The sequence below is a fragment of the Pieris rapae genome, chromosome 2 (assembly GCF_905147795.1).
Source record: "Pieris rapae chromosome 2, ilPieRapa1.1, whole genome shotgun sequence".
Lineage (NCBI taxonomy): Eukaryota > Metazoa > Arthropoda > Insecta > Lepidoptera > Pieridae > Pieris > Pieris rapae.
Genome location: NC_059510.1, coordinates 2,202,022 through 2,225,029, shown reverse-complemented (window position 1 = coordinate 2,225,029; position 23,008 = coordinate 2,202,022). Strand labels below are relative to the sequence as shown.

The window sequence follows — 23,008 nt, the reverse complement described above, 5'->3', positions numbered from 1 at the left end:
TTTTACGTAGATTCATATTCAGTGTTTTTGCAAGGTCGAAATTTTATACAGTGTTCTTAAATTACTTTTAAATGACAAAAAATAAATGAGTTTAGGCGGGATATTAAAAACACATTTCATCAATTAATACTCATCTCAGTGAAGCTATAACAAATAGCATACGTGTTATGTTGATGTAATTAAAATTCCAATACCTTGAATTTCGTTCTCATTCTAACAAACCAGCGCCATCTTCAATTTTCGCGGGGTTTTCCGAGTTTTTCACTACGTTGTAGAGGTCGTAGCGGTGCCTCCCTTCACAATCAATACTTGCGCTGTGCAGCCCTCGCGAGCCAGACCTTGTCACCCTCTCACACGGAACGATACCTGTGAAGACCAAATAGGCACATAATGTCTTAAAATGAAAAGTGTATATTCGGAAAAGTCGCGCGCGTTTTAGTGACTCAAGGTTGTGTGGAAACGTGATAATGCATCTACATTTTGAGAGGAATGTCAATGCTAAATGCGATTGCTCGATTCTCTCGTTGTCGTGGATGGGAAAGGTACCTGATGAACTGCCAGAGGTGAGTATTTCCTACTTGGTAATTACGAGTCGTTAGTGTTAATGTGTTAACGATGTAGATTTCACGTGACTGCAGCTATTCTGAATTCAGAAATTAATCTAAATAAAATACAACTTCGACATGTTTGGATTAAATTATTGATTATTTATGATATAAAATATTTACATTAAACCGTCTCAAATTAAATAAAATAATTACTAAGACATTAGCTGATTATTGTTAATGATGATTGCTAGGCAACATACGCTTAAAATAGTAATGTTAATAGAATATTTAAATGGTAAATATTTGCAGCAAAAATTGAGGTATTTTGTATTGCTTTTTGCAATTTAACTAGTGTATTTGTTGAGGTCTGAAACACTATTCTAACATGTAACAATAATACATAAATAATTAATATACATTTTACGTGGAGTCTGTATTGTGGTGTCAAAGTGGCACGCTCTGAGTACACCGATGGTTTTGGCTTCTATTTCCCGAAGCACAATCCTGTTATCCTAAAGGCCTAGCCTAAGGGGAAAAGATCAAAGCAAAGGGTGAATAGGATTTTCTAAGACTTCATATGGCTTTTTCCATTACAAAGAGGGCATTTGAAATGATTTTCGTATATTTAAAAGTCTCTGCGGATACAATTTTCCGCCAACCGCATTTCAATAAAGCCCAGACTGTTTAAATTCAAATTACAGACTTTCATTATTACGCAGAAGCGTTCATTGATTGAATGCAATTATTACACTACATTTAACACTCATTACCATTGACGAAAATTGAAAACAATTTGCAAGCGTATAACCGCTTTTCATTGTATCGAAAAAACCTGAATAAAAGCCTGGGTTACGACGCCTCAGAGGGACATGCTCCCAATTCAATTAAATTTTCTATTCTTGGCTTTGTTCCTCGCTTAATTTTTAAAGTCGTGTCTTGAAACATTGGCCTATGTGACACGCAAATGTTAAGTAACAGTACTTATATAATTGTTTAAATTTCAGTAAATATGTTCCTGTGTCTACTTCACTAGGCACTTGCTTGTCTAATTATTATCATTGATGAATGAATTTTTAGGCTTAGAAAACCTAAGTAGATAAACGTCACAATTACACATGCATCATGGATTTTGACATGACTGTTGCTTCTTGATTGGTTCCTCCATTACTGATTTTTGTATTGTGGTAGAATTAACAAGGAACGAACGTTCTTAGTGTAGAAAGTCTCATTACTAGGCAAATACTACACACACTAGTATATCATAACATTCGATTACATCATTGGATTTGTAATGTTTACAAGTCTTATTCGGATATTAGATGTCATATGTTTTCTTTTTAATCCTCTCTTGCAGTTGTCATCCTATTTATCATACATATGTCATCTATTGTATATGTCAGACTACATTTTGTTCTGCTGAACGAGCGTTAAAAACCATTATAAATCTTTTGGAGTTATTAAGTGAGCTAATTTATCTTCACAGATATCTCTATACTCTGTATATTTAGAAATGTTTAGAAAATAAAAATAACCAATATTAGTCAGGAACAATTAAGTAATCTAAGGGTGAAATCTGTCCAATAGTAAACAGTACCGTACACATATCTTTCTTCAATATAACATTAATATAAATAAAACCTAACATGTAATTCCTATTCCTTTGTATCCTATTGCTATGTTTTATATGTAATTTTATGCATTGTGTCCTTTGTTTATGCTAAAGCAATAGATGAGTTGTATTGAATGCTCGCGATAATGAGATTCAAATGGTTGCACTGATTTCGTAGCTCGTGATAACATATTTGATTTGCAAACAGACGGCTGAAACATGACAAGTATTTAAATAAATATATTCAATTGAAATTTCTGTCGCGACTATAAAATTTAAAGAATTACGTTAGGAATAAATAATTGATTTGATATTACTTTGAAACAAGATTTTTACATTATTTAATAAAAAAGTTTGAGAAAAGAATGTGTGTCTAAAAACTACGCACAAAGTATGTGTTGTGTTAACGTTTCTACAGCTTTCATTGAAACTTTTTTTGTAAATAGATGCTCCATTTTACGTCTACAATCAAATAAGGAGTCATGAACTCAAACCCAAATCTATTATCTATTTTGACTACTACTTACTACGTTCAATAGGTGATCTCAACGTTAAAAATCTCACTTAAAAATATATATTTCTTAATAGAACGACCACAAAGTATACATAGCAGTAAATCAATGTGAATAGGTTACGAAACATTTTGAAAATTAAAAACCACGTTTGGTTTAAATTGAACGAAACTCCAATTAAACGGTATTTCTAATAAAAAAATTCAAAATTTAATATGAATATCATGTGTGCTGTTAAAATGTATATACATTTATATGAAACGGGACATTCTAAGCTTTTTCGTAGATATACATTTATTGCGTGGGTTTTCGGCGATTCGCCCACCTGTAAATCTTTTCCAAGCGCTTAGTTTATCTCAAATCTTAATCCCAGTTATTAACCCGGTAAAAGATTTTCACTATTGAAATTTATTAAGTATTAAAATCGAATACGCCATAAGTCATTCCTTCCAAATGTTGTTTCGGCCTATTCAATAATTAAACAAATACAAACCAACGGGATTGCTCACACAGATGTTGACAGGTCACGGTGGATTTTTGTCGTATCTTCACAGGTTCAAAGTTAGACAAACTGACAACGGTATAACATATCGCGACTGGATTGTCTAATGCGTGGCTACTACAATTGCATTGAACAAATTATTGTAATGAAAGAAACAGAGACAAACTTGAAATAAACAACGTTGAACAAGAGACATGTTTCTAAAATTTCCTGTAAATAATATTTAGACAAAAAATTATTAAAAAACGTAAAAAGTTATAAATAAGTAGTGCTTAATTACCTAAGTTATACGTAATATACATAAGTTACGTAGGACAAATATCGTCGATACGTATGTATATATGTACATATACCTCCGTCGTAATTAGCTATATTAATTGACTCAGTATTATTTAAGTATGAAAGAAAAAGTACGTAACCAATACATTCTCTGTTCTAACGTAATATTTTATGGAGGCAGGATAAATCAGTCTGAAGCGGAGTTTTATTAAAAATTCTTATTACTCCCTCGATAAAGCTAGTCGTATAGGTAGATAGTAACTTGAGGTTAATACTCGATATTGCTCTTAATACTGAGAAAGTTTCATGAGTTTTTCATGATTTCTAATGTTCGATAACTTCGTTTCGATGTTCGCAAAGTTGTTGTTTAGCATTTCTCGAACTAGTGTTTTATAACCTTTTCTGTCCAATTTAGCCTATCTCAAATTCTTAATTTTTTATATTTTATTTTTTATTCACATTAGGAACCTAATATGTATATTAGGTTCCTCATGTGAAGAAAAAATACATTATTGTAATGAGAACTAAAGTTCTTAAAACATTTACCTATATTAAATAACTATTTTAAATAATTTACGACGATTATACACCTTGTACGTACAGAAATAAAATCATCGTCATATCTACCGATAGAATTGCGTGATGAAAGCTCAGTGCCTACTACCAAAAGAAATATCGTACAAAGGCAGCTGATGCCCTACTTATCTATAAAAAAAATCATGAGTGAAATATAAAAGACTTACGTACATAAAGGATATTGTACTCTGCTTGTAACTTAATACAAAGCTAATGGAAACCCTATCACTTGAAGTCAGTGACAAGACTTTGTTGTAGTTTATATTTGTAATTCATTTGCTATGAGTTATTTTATTTATTTTATTTTTATTTTATTTATTTAAGTATTCCTACAGCTAATACATTAAACAATAACCAAACAATTACATTACACACAAAAGCCAAAACGGAATACACATATAAACAGAAACATAACATAACAGTTTTACAAAGCACAGAATCGAGATCGGTAAATCAAAACATATATTCAACATGAAACAACAAACAAAGCCATTATTGGTAAAAGTTACCTGAATTTTTTAAAATATTTTTTTAAGAATTTTTTAGTCACATTAAATATATCGATTTGCTGGTAATTTATGTTGTAATCTGTAGGTATGCGATACATAACCGAGTTTCGTAAATAGTTGGTCTTAGAACGAGGAATCTCGAATAATTGGATTTGCCTTGTATTGGGTGATGAAGGGGTCTTAAATAGTAAAAGCGATAACAAGTCAGGGCAGTCAATAAAACCATTGCAAATAGCATGTAAAAATATAAGGTCGCATTGTTTACGTCTACATTCAAGGGATTCAATACCAAAGTACTTGCAGGAATCCAAGTAGCTACTAAACTTTTGGAAATCCTTAAAACTTAAAAACTTAAGGAACTTTTTTTGAATGTTTTCTATTGCTTCAATGTATTTCTTGTAACTGGGGGACCAAACAGTGCTTGCATATTCTAGTGTACTCCTAACAAAAGCAAAGTATAGACATTTTATACAATTTATGTTATTGAAAGATTTGCATACACGTTTGACAAAGCCAAGTTGTTTATATGCTTTTTCTGTTATATTATCTATATGATTAGAGAAACACATTTTATCATCTATTAGTATCCCCAAGTCTCTAACTAAATTCACTTTTTTAATTGTTGTATCTCTTAATTTATAACAAAATTGTATTTTCTTATGTTTGCGAGTAAAAGTAATTTTACTACATTTTCCAATATTCAAAGAAAGTTTATTTTTTCTGTAATAGTTTTCCAATCTACTCAGATCCTGCTGAAGCTGAACACAGTTATCTATAGATTTAATTTTTAGAAATATTTTTTTGTCGTCTGCAAACATGAGAAATTGTGAATACTTGAAACAACTTTTTATATCATATAGATAAGCGTTGAATAACAACGGACCCAGTATGGACCCTTGAGGTACACCAGATGTCACATTTATAAATGTGCTCTTATGCCCCCCCGTGACTACCGCCTGCCTTCTATTGGTTACATATGATTTGATCCACCTGTATAGATCTCCACGAATTCCTAGCGCTAATAACTTATGGAGGAGAATGACATGATCGACCCGATCGAAAGCTTTTTCGAAGTCCGTATAAATAGCATCTACTTGTTCTCCTTCGTCCATTCCCTTTAATATATACTCGGTAAAAACAGTCAGGTTGCTGACAGTTGACCGATTTTTCGTAAAACCATGCTGCTGTTGTGGTAGTTGTCTTAGGATAAGGGGACTTAACGTTTTACTAACTAATTTTTCAAATAATTTGCCAAATGAATTTAGAATCGAAATTGGTCGATAATGTTCTATTTTATTTCTAGATCCTTTTTTGTGGATTGGAACAATGTGGGTTTCTTTCCATTTGGATGGGAAACTACAAAATATATTAAGCGACTGATTAAATATATTTGTCAAAGGTTTTGAGAGTTGTCTATAGCATTTTTGTACAAAAATTGAAGGTATTCCATCGCTGCCTGAACCTCTAGTTCTCTCTAGTTTAGAGTTATGTTATTACTCTCGCAGTTTTGCCCGTATCCATTTCGTGTATTTTTTTTTGTAAAATGGTTGTTATATTCCAGTTAATCCACGTAAACTTTATATACCTAACCCTTTCCCAAACATGCAATCTATTGGTAAAAAGATTCCGATCCGAAATTTTTGAGTTAATTGTGTTCGGACAGACAGATGTGGCGCGCTCATTATGGTTTAAAAAGCATTTTATAAACTTTGTTTTCGTCATCATTTTAATTTTTGTGACAAATCTGAGTTTCAGTGTCAAATATGAATAACAATTTATGTTACTATGTTATGTACGTAAGTAGCAGGACGACCTTATCGTTAAGAAGTGATCCTTTGGATTTACTGTAAAAATAAATATACAATAATTATAACTATGAAAACTCGATGGTATAATTCAGTACATTTCAAAAGCTGGGTGTATGCGTAGAACTAACTGGAAAGTAGTAGATACATATAACTATATCTAACTACTTTCCAACACTGGTTGCAATTGTCTGCAAACTTTCAAAAATACTTGTGATTAGGGCGTCACCGCTCTTGACGCATAGTCTACCTACAAAGGTACCTTTGTATAGGCTCTTTACGGATCTAGAACTGAGGAGATGCGTCGTTATTTCGTCTACAGCCAAGATTTTAATAGCTATTGTTGCCTAGCTAAAGATAAAACAGTGTTAGCTTGTATAGCGAAGAATGACCGGCCGAGCGTGAAATTAAATGTGGCGTGTACCAGATAAGCTCTGGTGAGATTTTTTCTTTTATTATACACTGTAAATACAAATCCTTTGGTTAAAACGTTTTAAAGGATGTATGCCCCAGTAAGTTGACATTTACTTCTACTTCATTACATTAAAATAAAAACAAGTAACATAAATTATTAAAGATGCAACGGGCTTTATCACAAACGATCGATCTCTTCCAGGCAATCCTAGTAAGGGAAAATAGAGAAATACTAAGGGTAAAAGGAGTGCATAACCAAATCAATAAAAATAATAACAAGTCAAACTAAACAATTATTATACAATTACCAAACTTCATCTAAAATAAAAAGAACTAAAAGCTAATTAATTACATTTATGTTTAGATCTATTTCATTTCCTTCAACGAAAATAATATTTTTATCCTTCATTTAGTATCTATATCAACAAAGTTTATCCAGCCAATTCGGCAATTACGTTAACTGTATATGTGCACGTAATTCGGATAAGCGGCGAAGGCGGGAATTTAACTCAATGTTTGGTTAATAGGCAATCGCGCTTCCATCTCCGTACAAACATCCGTTAGGACATGCTCCATTACTTCATATGAAGTGTAATCCATCACCTGATATATAGACTTTATTTCTCAAAGAATTACATTCACTTAGTGTATCCTACCTTATAAAAGGTAGTTTTGTTTTATACATCGGGTTATCAAATTATTATAAAATATAAAACAAATATTTTAGTTGCTCTGCAAATATTAAAAGATTCGGTCCACAGCTGAGTTTCTTAAGGCAGTTTTTGCCGATCCCCACTATGTGGAACCAGCTCCCTACTGAAGAAATTCCGAACCAATCCGACTTAAGGTCCTTCAAAAGAGCGTACGAATTCTTAAAAGGCTAGAAACGCTAGCCTTCAGTATCATTTAACATCCGATGAGCCTCGTGATTGTTTACCTCTTACATAAAAAATCTCCCAGTTAAATTGATTCGCTAACCTAAATATTTTTTAACAACAGTGCAGGTAGATTAATTAATAGTAATAATTCTTAGATGCTATTAGTGATTAAAGTAAATTTAATATTCGTTCGTTGTCGGTCCACTGTGCTTTAATACATTAATAAGGCGAAAGAGCTTTATTTGTAAGCTTCGTGAACTCGGTTGTGCAGCTAATTTATTACATTAATTTAACGCCAAAGCTTTTGTGTTTAATACAAAAAGTTTAAACGTAGTAAATTTCGAAAGAGAAGCGTGTTGGCCTTTCACACAGTATGACTCTCATCCCGAGGTAAAACTCCATAACTATATGCGCATTTAACATTTAACACTTAACTCTTCAACGGTGAAGGAAAACAGCGTGCGGAAACCGACATGTTAATATTAATGACTTAATCTCACGGTTAAAATGTCTATTAATGTTAAATCATAGTTTAGATATAAAACTATTTTTAGTGTACACTAAGCAAAGTTTTTCGTAAGTAAAGTTTGAACTAAGTCTAAGTGCGCTCTATAGACCTTGCCCTTAGACTCAAACAATCGACGCCGTGTGTCAGGCACTGGAGGCTGGTCATCTACTTGGCTATCAGATTGAAAAATGATCATAAAACAGGTTCAGTAATCTGAGGCCCAAACCTAAAAAGGTTGTAATGCCACTGATTTATTTTTTATTTTATTTTAAATTGGGAAAAATTGAAAAAAATATTATACATAATATCTAAACAATACAGTAAAGTTGTCCAAAATAACTTACACGTAAGTTTCGTTGTATGTAAATATACATAGCTATTACTTTTCAGGAGGAAGGCTGGAAGCTGAATCGAAACAACTACTACCAAGAAGGGTGGCTGGCGACTGGCAATGTGCGCGGCGTTGTGGGGGTAACATTTACGTCATCACATGCGAGACGACCCCACGAGTTACCTTTGCGAACGAATTACAATCTACGAGGACATAGATCGGATGTAAGTGTTATATAAATATGGCCGGGTATGGTTAATTGAATACATATTTCTTAGAGGGATTTGGTATATGAGTTTTTTCGAAGAGGTGACTAGAGAATAAATGAATTGTCACATATGTAAATGAAAATTACGAAAAGATATTACACTTATTGGATTTAGATGCTTTTCACTGACTACTTCTTAATAAGTATTTAAATATTAATATCAGCAACTGCAAACCATTATGGAAATGCTAGGCCCCCAAACAACCAAGGTTGGTCAATCGCTCTAGGCCTCTGCTGCTTCACGACAACGCTAGACACTCTGCACAACAGACAGCAATTGGAATGTCCAACAGATTATCATTTTTTTCGAAATTTGGATAATTTCTCGCTAGGTAAAGATATCAACTCCAAAGGGGCAGTCGAAACCACCATCAAAGATTTCATTGATTCCCATCCGTTGTTTTATATTTATTTATTGTATTTATTATTTATTTATTTTTTAGTAAAGGGTTTAATGAACTACCTATAAGATTAATTAAATATATAAAAATATTTTTTATCTTCCCCCATACAATATTTCAATTCAAATTCAATTCGATTCAATTCAAAATTGATTTATACATGTAGGTAACAATGTACACTTATGAACGTCAAAAAAATAAATATTAAATCAATGCCACATGTAACGACCTAATATATCGTATATTAAAAAGTATATACAATTCAAAAGAGAAAACCTACTTACAACAATATTATTAGTGCTTACCAAGCATAAAACTTACAGCCGCTTGTTTTATCCTGATAATATGGGTAGTAAAGTTTCCAATACAATGTTTCCGAGTGAGCTGACATAGTCCACACTACATTTTTCATTACATTTGGCTTTGACGAAGCGTTATGTGATGTGATTTGATGAGGTGAGGAAATGAACGTCGCCAATATATGGTTTTGTTCAGTAACAGGCAATAACAGATTTAGGTTAGGGGGAACTCTGCCAGTTTATTCGGAACCTTGCCTAAAGGGTCTCCTTTTAATTTTATATATTTGGCTATTATGTTTCAAGGTTAGATATTGGTTATTGTTATCTTAATTTATGTTTTCATTTGTTATTCTTGAGTAAATTTCTTAATAACAGACTCGATGTTCGTAAGAATGTTCGTATTCTGTGTAATTTTAACTACCAAAAAAGTTTCATTTAATAAATTCTTGATTTTTGTGGTTAAATAAAATAAGTTACAAAAACTAAGCTAACAAAATACAGCAAAAATATTTAGGGGAAATCGTTGTTTGTTTTGGACTAATTTTATATGTGTATTTTAAATGAAATCAAATTATTTTATTACCTTTAGATAGTAAATATCGATTTATCCGCTCTGCTTTTCAATGTAGGAGACATGACACACGCAGTACATTATAAAATAGGCTTCAGTATCTGATGTGAATCTTTTTGTAGCTCATTAATTAAAAATAATTGAGTGAAAAATGGATGATACTAACTGCCAATGGCACCTAGATCGTCTTTCAAACTTAATTAATGATCATTGATAAAAGCTTTATTGGAGATTTTCGTGCTTGAAAGCGCCTTTAGCGTTCTCGTTTCGTTAAATAATAAATAGAGACTTTATTTAAGAGATATTGCTCGAGTTTATTTTAATAGAGCATTCAGAAATGGGCTTTTAAATTATTACTTGGATGTTTTCATACTTGTACGGCTTGTTTATTTTATTGTTTTTTTTTACAAAACTTTTTATGAATAATTTGAATAACTTTTGAAGAGATTATATTTTAATTTACCTCTATTGTTTGGTTATACCTTACAGCTTGCTCCATAACATACTGCTCACAACTTCGAATCAATAGACTTGTTAATTGTAAAGAATATTTGGTTTTAATATTATAAATCAAAGCACCATTGGTTTCGAATAATCCCATTTTCGTTTTAGCACTATTATTTTTATTGTTCAGGTTATACTGGTGAAATGGAACGAACCCTATCAAAAGTTGGCGTCATGCGATAGTTCCGGAGTTATCTTTGTATGGATCAAGTATGAAGGCCGGTGGAGTATCGAGCTGATCAATGACAGGAGTACACCCGTCACCCACTTCTCTTGGTCACATGATGGCCGGATGGCACTTATCTGTTACCAGGTATGTGTTTTATTTTTTAAACTCTCCGTTTCTTGGGACATAATCGGATATTTCCGCCGTAGCTGATTGTTTTGGCTTACTAGTTCCTTGCGGAAGATAGCTTTTTTAATAAATCATGATTCTAACTCTGTTTAATTGTAATATAAGTTAAATAATAATAATACATTATTTCAAGTTGGTTTCACAGGAAAAACTTTCATCTAAATTGTGCTTTAAATACTTAAAATTTATTTATTCACGTAAAAACCAGGTATAACGTGTCTGTAATGGATGGCTTGACGCCATCTTGAAATATGTTTTGGCGGGATCCTGAAATTATTTTTAATTAGTGGCTTTCATTAGATTTTTTAAAGCTTAAACCTAATAAAAAGTAACATTTTGTTAAAAAGTATCAGAAATCTTGATTCTAAAATCGTAGAAGTCTTTTAAAGCATAGATTTATATGTTTAAAAAAATAAAACTGGCGAAATATTAATGCTGTAAAACATAAGTACCTATTTGGTTGTTTCGTATACAATTTCCGTAAAGTAAATAAAAAAAGAAAATGGTATAACAATTTTTGTTATATTAAATGGAAATTGGGAGCGACAACCACTATAACCTGAGAGAATTATAGATTAAATACAAATAAAATATGTACTGCCTTTTCGCAACGCCCACACACATACGATCTCAAGAGTATAAAATATTCATATTTACTTTCCTCTCTCTAAAATATTCATGTTTAATTTTCCACGCGTCGCGACACGAGAAATGTGTCATTCTTAATTTACTAAAAGGTTTGGCTCTGAAGCTCGACTGACTGAACTTTGACATAATGATCAGGCTCAAGAGGAAATGCTCTATAATAGTTTTATACGTTAAACATTTTGCTATTCAGACTTTGTCTTCGAATTTCTGCAAAATAAAAATTATCCTATTCCATATGAATGCGAAAGTATTTCATTACTCGACATTAAGGCTTGCTGACCAACGACTACTGTAAATATTTTTTTAAAGGTACAATATAGATTTGAATTGTGTTAATTACTTAATAATAAAAAGATTATTTCACCACGAGCTAAGCTCATGAAGCCTACAAACTTTTTAGGATGGTTTTGTCCTGGTGGGTTCCGTGGCGGGCCAGCGGTACTGGTCATCCATGTTATCGTTGGATGCAAGGATCACTTGTGGATGCTGGACACCTGATGATAGCCAGGTTTATTTGGGCACCGCCTCTGCGCAGCTTGTCGTCATGGATGTTCATGGAGCAATGGTTTCGCAGGTAATATTGTGTAGCATGTTATTTAATTCAATGCAAATCAATGTAGCAACTATATTACTACGTAGAAACATTATGATCATATTTACAAATATTGCAACTATAGATTTTACATTAGTCGCCCAAACCCAATAATAAACCTGTCTCAATCCATTTTTGACCATCCGGGACAGACATTTAATCCAAATATTGATAAAAGTGTGCCAATAACCAATCGACGGATTGTAATAGCCATCTGTCACCGTAAGCTATCCATGGTAGGTCGGATCGGTGTATGTGGATAGACTGTTGTATAGAAATGACAGTTCAACTGTGCCAATAACCTATCTTAAGATTTTAACTTACACCAGTTTTTAAAATAATTAAAAAGCTATTTGATATCTTTTAAATATAGACATGTATTTTTAATATCATTTGTACGGTACGGAGAAAATTTTAGATTCATCATATTTTCTACTTAATTTTTGTCGTAAGTCACTAAGTTAGCTTCAGAATTTCAAAACGATGTTAGCAAAAACTTTGCTTACGACGCAAACGAAACCTACTTTTCGAACAATATTCGACTAAACAATGTTTCTGAGATTTCCTACTCATAATATGCAGTGCACGCTAAAAATAACACTGCTTTTCTTCAAGAAGGTGTTAAGTGGTCTTTTGAAGCGCGCATTTATTAACAACGAAAACATCTTTTGACAGCAGATTCGCGGGATTAAAATTTTAACATGTTGTTATGTATTCATGCCATCTTCATCATCTACGGTAATTTTACATCTTGTAGGATTTACATCTTAAATTTACAACAGTAAATACAAGATGTAAGTAAAGTGTAATTAGTTTTATTCTAGGAGTACATTGTCGTCACATTTTATTATTTAACTGCTGTATACAAATATTGTAAATCCTATTTTAAAAGAGTAAGCGTGGAGTTTTTTGCCCATTCTTCTCCAAACGAAACTACCATTTGGAAGTGGCAACTAGAATCATCTTTAATCAGCGCCTGTGCACTTGAACCCTACGACCCAAGAGTACTCTACTCCAAAGTGAACGAAGTTGGAAGAAACTTTTATTTTTGAGCCGTTTTTTTTTTTCGCCGGCTCTGCGGCCGCCCCAGCTTTTTTGCTTGTTCGATGGAGATGAGACGGGGCTTACGAAAATAAATGAATACTAGACTTAAACTATGTGTGAATTAATTGCGCTGTTCCCATATTCGATTGATATCTCGATTCGTTGATAGTAAAATCTTTTCCATAGGTGCAACTGGTCGCTGAAGGTGGGATCACTTCCATGGCGTGGTCTTGTGAGAAGTTTAAAATGGAAGAAGGGGAGGAGACAACTGAAACTAACGGGGGTCATGTTCTAGCTGTAGCTCTTGGTAGTGGAGACATTGTTTTAATGCGGGGACATGATGATGTAAGCACTATTCGGATAGGCACAGGATTAAGGGGCAATACGCTGGCTATGGAATGGGCTAATTCGAGAGAGCTGTTGGCCGTCGCTGGAACCCTGGTACCTGGTAAGAGGAAGTTAATTGTTTGTTGCTATTGTGTAAATATGAATTGATTTTTTTATTAAAATATTAAATGACAATGTACGCGACATTAAGAGTAAAACTACGTATACATTTTATACAGTTACAGTTTGACAGTAGTTTGACACAACAACAAGGACAATTCATGTTAATTTAAAAGATTTTTAAAATTTAAAATTTGAAAAAAAAATGCAATCCTAACTATACACTGAAACTATACCAAAAAGCACTAAGAAAGATCACCTTTATTAATTGATTTTTCAGTTACAAAGAGGCTTAAATTAGGTTAGTTTGATTTATGGGCACTTATTTCATGAATAGAAGGTTCGCTTGAAAATCTCATACAATTTACGACGTTACAGTCTTTACGATCGATTCTATTATTTCTAGTATACATTGCATCCATTTTATATGCTTGTATATTGTAAAGAATTTTATTACCTAATGTAATACCTGTTTTACGATGAGGTTTCAGAACTTTTACTTTGTAATTATAACCTAAAACTTATGGGTATATTTATTAGGAAACATTTTTAAGGATTTGGTTAATTCAATTTTATCAAACCGGAACATTTCTACCAACAAACAGTATTATCCTATTATTCGAAAGAAAAAATATAATCGAATCAAATGCAGCTATATGCTATTAACGGGTATCTCTTTTTTTATAACAGAATGCGGCGAAGCAGAGGACACACCGCCTTTCAAAAATATTCTAAAGTTCTACTCAGACACAGGGACTCTTATCTACACAGTGCCTATACCATACACACAGGTAATTACACAAAAATAATGATAAAACGTACTATCGTTTATGTGTAGAGAACTTTATAGTGCCTATAATAGGGCTTTAAGAACATTATTGGGTAGTTATATCCGGGGGTTGTTGTAAAGGCAAATGCGAAGAAAAATGGTCACTAAAGCAGGCGTAGTTAATGTCTTTAGTCCCACGGGAGAGATCCGGGAATGTTATTGTGTTCACTGCGTCCTAAGTAAATTATGTATTTTACATTTCTCTCTGTAATTGAAGCGAGTTTATTTATTACAAGTGCAATAGTGGGGTGGAAAGTACTGGTATAAATGTTAAACTTTTAAATAGTACCAATTATTAAATGCTATCATCGCGAGCTCTCTGGAATTATGTGATACAGATACATGATCATCTATTGGGGCTTTTACCTAAGTAATAATTAATTTCACTTCTGAGATGTGGACTTTCTTTTATTACATTCGTGTTTGGGACCCTGAATAAAATACAACCTCACAAAATGTTATAATATACACAACATTTATTAATGAATTTATTATTTCCTACAAACACATATAGTCTAATAATAATAATTAAAAATGTATAAAAAGAAAATGAATTAATAATAAAACATAATCAAAATATTGTTTTACACAAAACAATTCAGTAAACGAATTTAATCGCATGAAATTTCTAAGGCGCGAGTGACATCGCTAACATGGGGTCATGCAGCGCGGCGTCTATTCGTAAGTGCGGGGGGAGCGGTTTGCACCGCGCGGGTCTGGAGAGTTGTGGCACCGCTTCAACTCCTTGCAAGAGTTCGTGCCGCTGCAGCTTTGAGGCATCCCAGACTGGCTGCAAAACTCCCATTACCCCCGAGACTTCAACCCGCATTGGCTAGCCTCTTCGCGCACACTATTCGGGTAACATTTTATTAATTTTGGCGAGGTATATTTTAGTTATTTTTCTTTTTACCATTCTACTTTTTGGGGATTTCTATATGTATTTTATTATTGAAGTAATGTATAATAATTACAATATGTTTTTTTGAATTGAAGCTAGTATAAAAAATATCTCTAATGTCTTTAATATTCTCGGCTTGCTACGTATTAAAAATGTTTAATAAAAATCGACTATTAACCAACACAATTTTTTTTTATTTAACAAAATCTGCCAAGGAATCTCTTTGATATCTTTTTATTATCTTTGCTTAGTGTAACGTGCCAGAAACAAGTGAGTTACGTCGTTTTGTATCACGGCCGCCATCGGCTGGTGGTCGACTACATTGCACTATGTTGAGACATGATGATGAAGAGGCTGGAGCATACACTTTGTATTTGGAACATTTAGGCGGATTGGTGCCTTTACTAAAAGGGCGACGAACAAGCAAGATTAGACCGGAGTTTGTTATTTTTGATCCGCAAGCTGAAGGTGAGTTTTGAGTAACAATGACAAAAATACATACTATTAACAAATTTGATATGTTTTATAGTAATTTTAGTAATAACTTAACAACTGTCTTATTGAAGGACAAGAAAGAAATCATAAAATGAAACGTGAAAACAGATATATCATTTTTTATTTTACTTCAGCGTTTCCTTTCAATTTAAAATTAATAATAAAATAAGTTACATGGAGAGGTATAATTTAACGATACTCTAATGCTTAGGAAGAATATGTTTACTCTTTTGCAGAGGGTACCATACCAGTAACTCGCGAATCAAGTAGTAGTAGTGCGGGTAGTTCATCAAGTGGTAGCGCGCCCTCCCCCCGCGCGCCTAACACGCCCCGCACTCGCCGTGCAAGACTCTCGCAAGAGGACTCTTGTTCGTCTGATACCGAAAGGGAAGAGGGTAAGTTAAGTTCTCGAACCTTAAGTTAATATCACATAGCCGTATACAGTTCATGAGTATAGGCTCAGATTTTTGATGTGAAACATCTATAGCCGTGCGTAAAACCGATTTCTGGCGTGGCGACGCATGCCGTGCAGACGCGTCGCCACGCTATATGATATACAGTCTAAATGCAGTAGTAAATTTCACATTAAAAATATTTAATGAAAATAATGTTTATTCAACAAATAGTCATCGTTATCTGGAAAAAAATCGTAATATTTTATTTTATCATTATAACATATTTAGTTCCTATCACAGTTTGTTCTTTTCTGCATATTACTTTTACAAAATAATGTCGATGTTTCACATCTGCCAGGCGTCCCGTGACGGCTCACATTTTTTTATTGTAAATTCTTATCTTATTAAACATATATAATGGAATAGCAGGTTGTTCGGGATCACCACGCTTGCAGCGACGGCGTCGTGCACGTGAACGACGCAAATCTCGGAATTCAACTGATAAAGACGAAACTCCAGATGAACTTGCCTACATCGATTCATTGCCAGAGGTAGGTATTATAATAATTTGAATAAAGTTGCGAATATTTCTAGAAGGTAGCAATTAAAGTATTCATCATATCAATCTTGACCATCAGGTGGCTCAACGCTATGTTTTTCAATGACTTTAACACGAACCTAAATTAAATACTTATGTAAAACAAGTGACTTTTACGGACTTACCACACTAAAAATTAAATTGAAATGTTGTTTTGATGTTCGTAGTAAATATTAAATACTTGAAGCGAACTTAGACAAATAAATGATATTTTTTTATTGCAGGATGTTCGATTAGTGGAGGTTACATCGAATATTTGGGGGACAAAGTTTAAAATGCACGGCCTCGCTAAAAACGTTCCCGCAAATCTAGGACAAGTCACTTACAAAACTTCTCTATTACATTTGCAGCCGCGGCAAATGACTTTGACGATTACGGAACTAAGGGATGACTATCCTGTTGGACCCGACCCTAATTTCAACCCCAACATATTCTCCGAGGACGAGGAAGATGTGTTTCAATCTAGTGACAATAATTCACCTACCCATTCGAATAATAATATAAGGAGAAAGTTCAACCCTTCAATTCTTACCGAACGAACTGGAAACCCGACAATAACGCAAGCGGATTCGTCCAACAATAACACGCCGAACCCGGCAATAGCTAGGGCAGAATCCTATGAAGAATTTCCTTTCATTGATACGAGTGATGCTATGAATAATGTACCAGAAAACATTTATGCAACGTCTATAAGGCACGCGCCTCAAGCTACCGAAAGAAGAGTGAATAACCCTACAACCTTGCCAAACAGACACGCTATATCTCCTCTAAGATGTGAAAGTTCTGTCCCTACTCTACAGTCTCCCAAAAACGCGGTAGCTCCAACCGATATTATTTTTGAAAGACCTTCCCCTCAGGCGGTTACATGCGGCGGAAGAGGAGATTTCTATGGCGGTAGAACTGACTATAGTGTCAGAGGTGACAGCGTATCTCTTAAAGGAAATTTGTCTAATAATGAACACCAAAGTTTTAATTTAAACCTAAGCTTAGAACCTAGCAGACAAGTAACTATTAAGAAATGTGATAACCACGTGACAGATAATTGTCTATCTAAAATACGGAAAAACATTTGCAGTAGAGGCGAATCGGCATCGTTTGAAATGAACACTAGAATATTAAAATCGCTATGTAATAAGAATTTTGAGCATGAAGTCCATCCAGATGCGATGTGTAAGAGAAATGAGACTTTGAAGAATTTGCAGAAAGGAGAAGATCTGAAATACATTGACGAGGAGACGCCAGTGGATACGACCATTAATAATATTACGGAAAAGCCAAGAGAAGAGAGAAGAGTTCAAAGGACCACCACAGTTGTTCCCATTAGTCCTGTCTGTGCAAATGTTCCAATGTACGATACTATGACACGAAGTTGTAGTGTCGGCTACTTAGACTTAGTTGACCCACAAGTTCTCCATGCTCAGGTTAGCCTATCTGCCTTAAGAGGAGAACCGCCTCGCCGCCTCATACTTGTTAACAACAAACGGCACAGAAGACCGAGAAGATACTTTAAGAACGACATGAAGGCTGTTGAAACAACAAAAATGACTTTGAAAAAATGCGGGAAATCACGAAGCTTGGACTCCAGTGAGTTATCAATTACCGCCGATAAGGGCAAGAAAAAGAGCGATTTGAATTCAAAGGTAGAGGAATCGCATTCGAGCCGGTGTAATAGTGAAGACAATAGCGGAACAAGTACGGAGGAAGGGAAGGGACGAAGGTCGCGAAGGGACTACCCGGTGTGCACAGTGTGTAGGCTCGTGTCTCCGTATGATAAGAGAGATGTTGAAACGGATACATATGTGTGCGTGGCGTGTAGTACGCGTGCTACGCCCGTTGCGCCGCCCGCTCCGCCACCGCTTACCGACAGTGACTCCGATTACAGCAAGTATTATAGTTAGTAGTAGATGCTTTCTCACCCGCTAATTACTTCTTCGGGGGAGATGTGGTCCATACTGAGACCACCAGCTAGACGCACGTACAGGTTTATGCTAAAACGCAAAAAGTAGGTAATCACTTAAATGACGACAAGATTTGCACGAATTAGTGTAGGTTATCCTGCATTGTGCGCTCCAAACGCAACGGCATGTAAAGCACAAATTAGAATTTAGCTGACAAGGCTTTCATTTGCTGCCCTTGCTCTCAAACAATCACATAAAGCAAAAAAGAAAAACGGAAAATGTTTTCTCTGTATAGTACAAAGAAAGCAATTTCCGCTTTTCTTTCATTACCAAAAAGCAATATTACTAAGTCCGTATGATAGTGGTAGTGTATGTACTTGTTAAGTAGTGAATGATAATTTATATCTGATTTACTAGAATCATGCGAATATAGTTAATAAATAGAAGAAAGTTTGACTCAATCTCTCTTTGGTGACAAAACCTCTACCATGCCAGTTTTTGTAACCCTCGTGGGTTGTCCTAGTTAGCTAAAGGGATGGGAACACGTTTATTAAAACCTTTTTCATTTCTATGAAGGCGATTGCAAATTTTATAATCTTTGACAGGTTCCTTAGAACAATTAGCGCTGCGACTTTTGGCGTCCCGCGGCGGGCGAAGCACCAGTTCAGGCGTGGTGCGTGAGAGCAGCTCCGCCCCTACTTCACCTCGCCCCGCGCGTGCCCCTGTGCCCGCTTCCGCTGCATCGCCCGCTCCAAGGCAACGCAGACATAGATATTCGTCTGCTTCTCCTATAAGGTAATGCATATATGGTACATATATTCCAAACCGCAAAGAATAAATATTATGACATAGGTGTAATATATTCGAACTTGTTTTCAAACAATGGTCAGTAACAACAAGGCAACAATGACACAAAATTCGTTTAAGAAAAGAGCGTACAAATAAAGGCCGCTAATAGCGGCAGTCTCGGCGTCTTGTGGCAGTGTGTCCATGGGCGGCGGTAAAAATTAACATCAAGTGAGCCCCCGGCGCCTTTGCCCTTTTCTTTATTAAAATCGTGATATGTTGACAATGCCGTTATTACGTACCTAACATAATTATTTCAATTGCGTTTCAGACAGCTTTTGAATTCACCGTTACTAAATCGCAGGCGGAACAAGAAACTATCAGAGAGTTCTGACGACGAGGTACCAAACGGTTACAATGAAATCAACAGCAAGAACTTCAGAGATTTAGAGAGTTTCCAAAAAGCACAATTAAGAAATAAGGTTTGTTACATAATTTGAATAACTTTATCTGAAAGACCGCATCCTTCCCAAGAGACTTATAGTTCAGAGTGATAAACAAGTATACCTTGTATGCTTTTTAATTTTTTTTTATTCCTCTTCTTTTGCTACCGTCTATTACTGGTTAGCCGTCAGTCTCATGAAGCGTCTTGTCCTGTGGCAGTTGCAACAACTCTTCCGCAATCGCAATACTCGTCTATTCCCTATCGTTACGAAGGCATTAATTTATTTTTTATTGTAACCTACAAATTATAGATAAAGCGTGCAGGTGGCAACATTCCCACATCTACTGACCGCGGCGCACGTCGTCAGTTAGTGATGCATAATAAGGCGCCAATGTGGAATGAGAATAGCCAAGTGTACCAACTAGATTTTGGTGGCAGAGTCACACAGGAATCCGCTAAGAACTTCCAAATTGAATACCATGGGAAACAGGTGAGATTTCAAAGATTAAAAAGTGAAAAAGCACAGGCGAATACAAACATGATGTAGGTTAATCTGTAATGCATTTATATATTTTTTTAGTAGACCACAGACTATTCAAAAATGGCATTAAAAAGCGTAAAATGTTGCGTGGTGGGCTATTTTTTAAAAACCGTTTTTATATATTTTAAAAAATTGTTTCAACAGATCCTTGTGTAATAGCTTAAGGTGTTAATGGTAAATCAAAATATTACCTTAGAGAAGTCCGCAGTTTTAGTTTATTTAATTTAGGATTTGTCCAGCTATTAGTAACTATCTAATAACAAAATATTGACTCATTTTTTTGTGTTTATTTGTTTTATATTTATGTATAGCTGGTTTTTTTTTCTTAACTCAATATTCATAAGTATCACACACACAGCGAGGAAATACTGCCAGCATAAAATATGACATAAGGACCTCTTTAAATTTCTTTTTAGTTAGTTATTTTTTATTATTATCACTATGTAGGTTAATATTATTGTAAGTATATTTGTGTCTTAAAAGCATAAAGCTGTGATCATGCTGTACTGTGCTGTGTATGTACATATTCCACAAAAAAAATTATTTACTCCACAGGTGATGCAATTTGGCCGTATCGACGGCAACGCATACACCCTAGACTTTCAATATCCGTTTTCCGCATTACAAGCATTCGCCGTTGCGCTCGCAAATGTGACACAAAGACTCAAATGAGCACTGGCCATAACCTACAGCAAACGACTTCGGTCGTATGGTTTCTACAACCGCTGTGGGGCTTAACACGACAACTGATTCATCATGCTTAAAATTGTTTTTATACGTAAGATTTAAATGCGCATCAAGAGCTATTGCTAATTGGTGTTTATAATAAGCGATCTATTTGTTTAACCTTATTATCTGGTATTTTACAGAACGATATATCTAACATTTCTAAGGCGGCATGTTCCATCCTGGTTGCTTTAAAAATATGAATTGGTTATATATTAATTCTTCCAGTACGTAAAATCAAGATTACAAAATATGTACGTAAAACACCCGATAGCTTTATTAACCCTCAATATAGACGGTTGATGCCATTTTAATCTTTCGTGAACGGACTGAAATAGTAATAAAGTGCTGTAACATATTAAGTATACACACCAATTAAATAACATATTTAAATGTTAGCTTAATTTGTATATAAACAGTTGTATTTACCCTCAAACGTTTTATTTTAGTTCTTGGATACTGTGTAAAATGAGACGTATGTTAAATATTGTACTATTCCATTTTACGCAACTTCCACATACCTACCAATATTTGTGTGTAGGTAAATGTCATATTATGCGTTATAGCAATTTATGTTAATTGTGCAAGATTTACATGTTAATTAATTAATGTAGTTGAAGATTATGAATTTTTCAGACAGCACGTTAATTAGTTTTTTGTTAATTTAGTCTGCCATATTGTTATGGAGGGAAGGCGCGTGGGAACCGCTTTATTATTACATTTTTTATGTGGTTGTCGTGTGTATACCCTTCGTGTTAGTATCTAGTAATAATATATAGTTTCAATCTAAAGATCCCATTACAAGATTTCCGGCTATTTAGGTCAATTTAATTCCTTTTAACTTACTGAAGTTCTTGATTCAATTTGTAATTTGTACATGAAAGGATTAGTGTAACGAAGCCGGGATGGACTTTTATAAGACTATCGAGATATTTTTACACGATAATAGCTAGTCCAATAAAATAAAATTGTCTATAGTTTACCTTAGTATTAGAGTAGTTTGTTTTTGTTAATAAGTCAGCGATATTTTTCTCTATATAAAGTTCTTTTTTAGTACTCAAGGCCTAGGACATATTATTGATTTTACTTATTTTTCATTTTTGGAGAAGTAAGGAGTACAAATTTATTAATAACAATTCCATGTTCCGTTTCGTTACCAAAAGTTTAATTATGTAAAATATGTATTCTCACCATCTATGGCATGGACTATGACAATACTAAGATTTAAAAGCACTATAAACTCCGAATAATTTTACATACAAATAACAACAATTATTATTGTAGCAGATATTTAAATTACTTATATTATGCGTAAACTATTTTAAACCTACATAGCAAACAGAAAAAACTTATGTATGTATGTATGCACTCCTACAGCGTATAACGAAACATGGTATTTCATACATAACTGTCAACTTCGCACTTTAAATAGAAACGATTATAGATATTTCTGAGTCTGACGGAAAGCAAAAACTAGTTTAAAAATTTCAACTTAACAGACGATATTTTTTTTTAAATCAACTGAACACTAGAATAATATTTTCAGCACATATGTTAAAGTTCCCGCTATGGATTGTTAAAAAAAAATTCCTAATTGCTAATTATTTTATTATCTTTGAATGTGCAATGGTAATTTTATTATGTTAATATTTAAATGTTTTTAATACATATCTCCTGTTAGTTACTTAGGTATTCTAGGAATGTTTATTTCTTGTTCTGAAGACTGCACTTTGTAAATAAAATAAATTTCTTTATCTGTTAGGTTATCATAGCGTATGTGTTAATTTTTTTGCTGTT

The 23,008-nt window shown here is 33.9% G+C and overlaps 1 protein-coding gene across 3 annotated transcripts; it reads left to right on the top strand.

Annotated features, from left to right (window-relative positions):
- Positions 1 to 210: 210 nt before the first annotated feature.
- On the top strand, positions 211 to 22,962 carry LOC110995198 (tubby-related protein 4). Of its 3 annotated transcripts, none has more exons than XM_022262254.2 (15): positions 211 to 563; positions 8,531 to 8,695; positions 10,645 to 10,827; positions 11,918 to 12,091; positions 13,340 to 13,601; positions 14,291 to 14,391; positions 15,063 to 15,287; positions 15,579 to 15,795; positions 16,059 to 16,217; positions 16,647 to 16,768; positions 17,040 to 18,708; positions 19,319 to 19,508; positions 19,831 to 19,981; positions 20,255 to 20,434; positions 21,041 to 22,962. In XM_022262254.2, exons 1-15 carry the CDS (start codon positions 468 to 470, stop codon positions 21,155 to 21,157), a joined length of 4,011 nt encoding a protein of 1,336 aa, XP_022117946.2. In that variant the 5' UTR covers positions 211 to 467; the 3' UTR covers positions 21,158 to 22,962. The 3 variants fall into 3 exon arrangements, with proteins under 3 accessions (XP_022117946.2, XP_045489737.1, XP_045489742.1); XM_045633781.1 differs by having other exon boundaries at positions 16,644 to 16,768; XM_045633786.1 differs by lacking the exons at positions 19,831 to 19,981; positions 20,255 to 20,434; positions 21,041 to 22,962 and having other exon boundaries at positions 16,644 to 16,768; positions 17,040 to 19,428.
- The last annotated feature ends 46 nt before the right edge of the window (positions 22,963 to 23,008 follow it).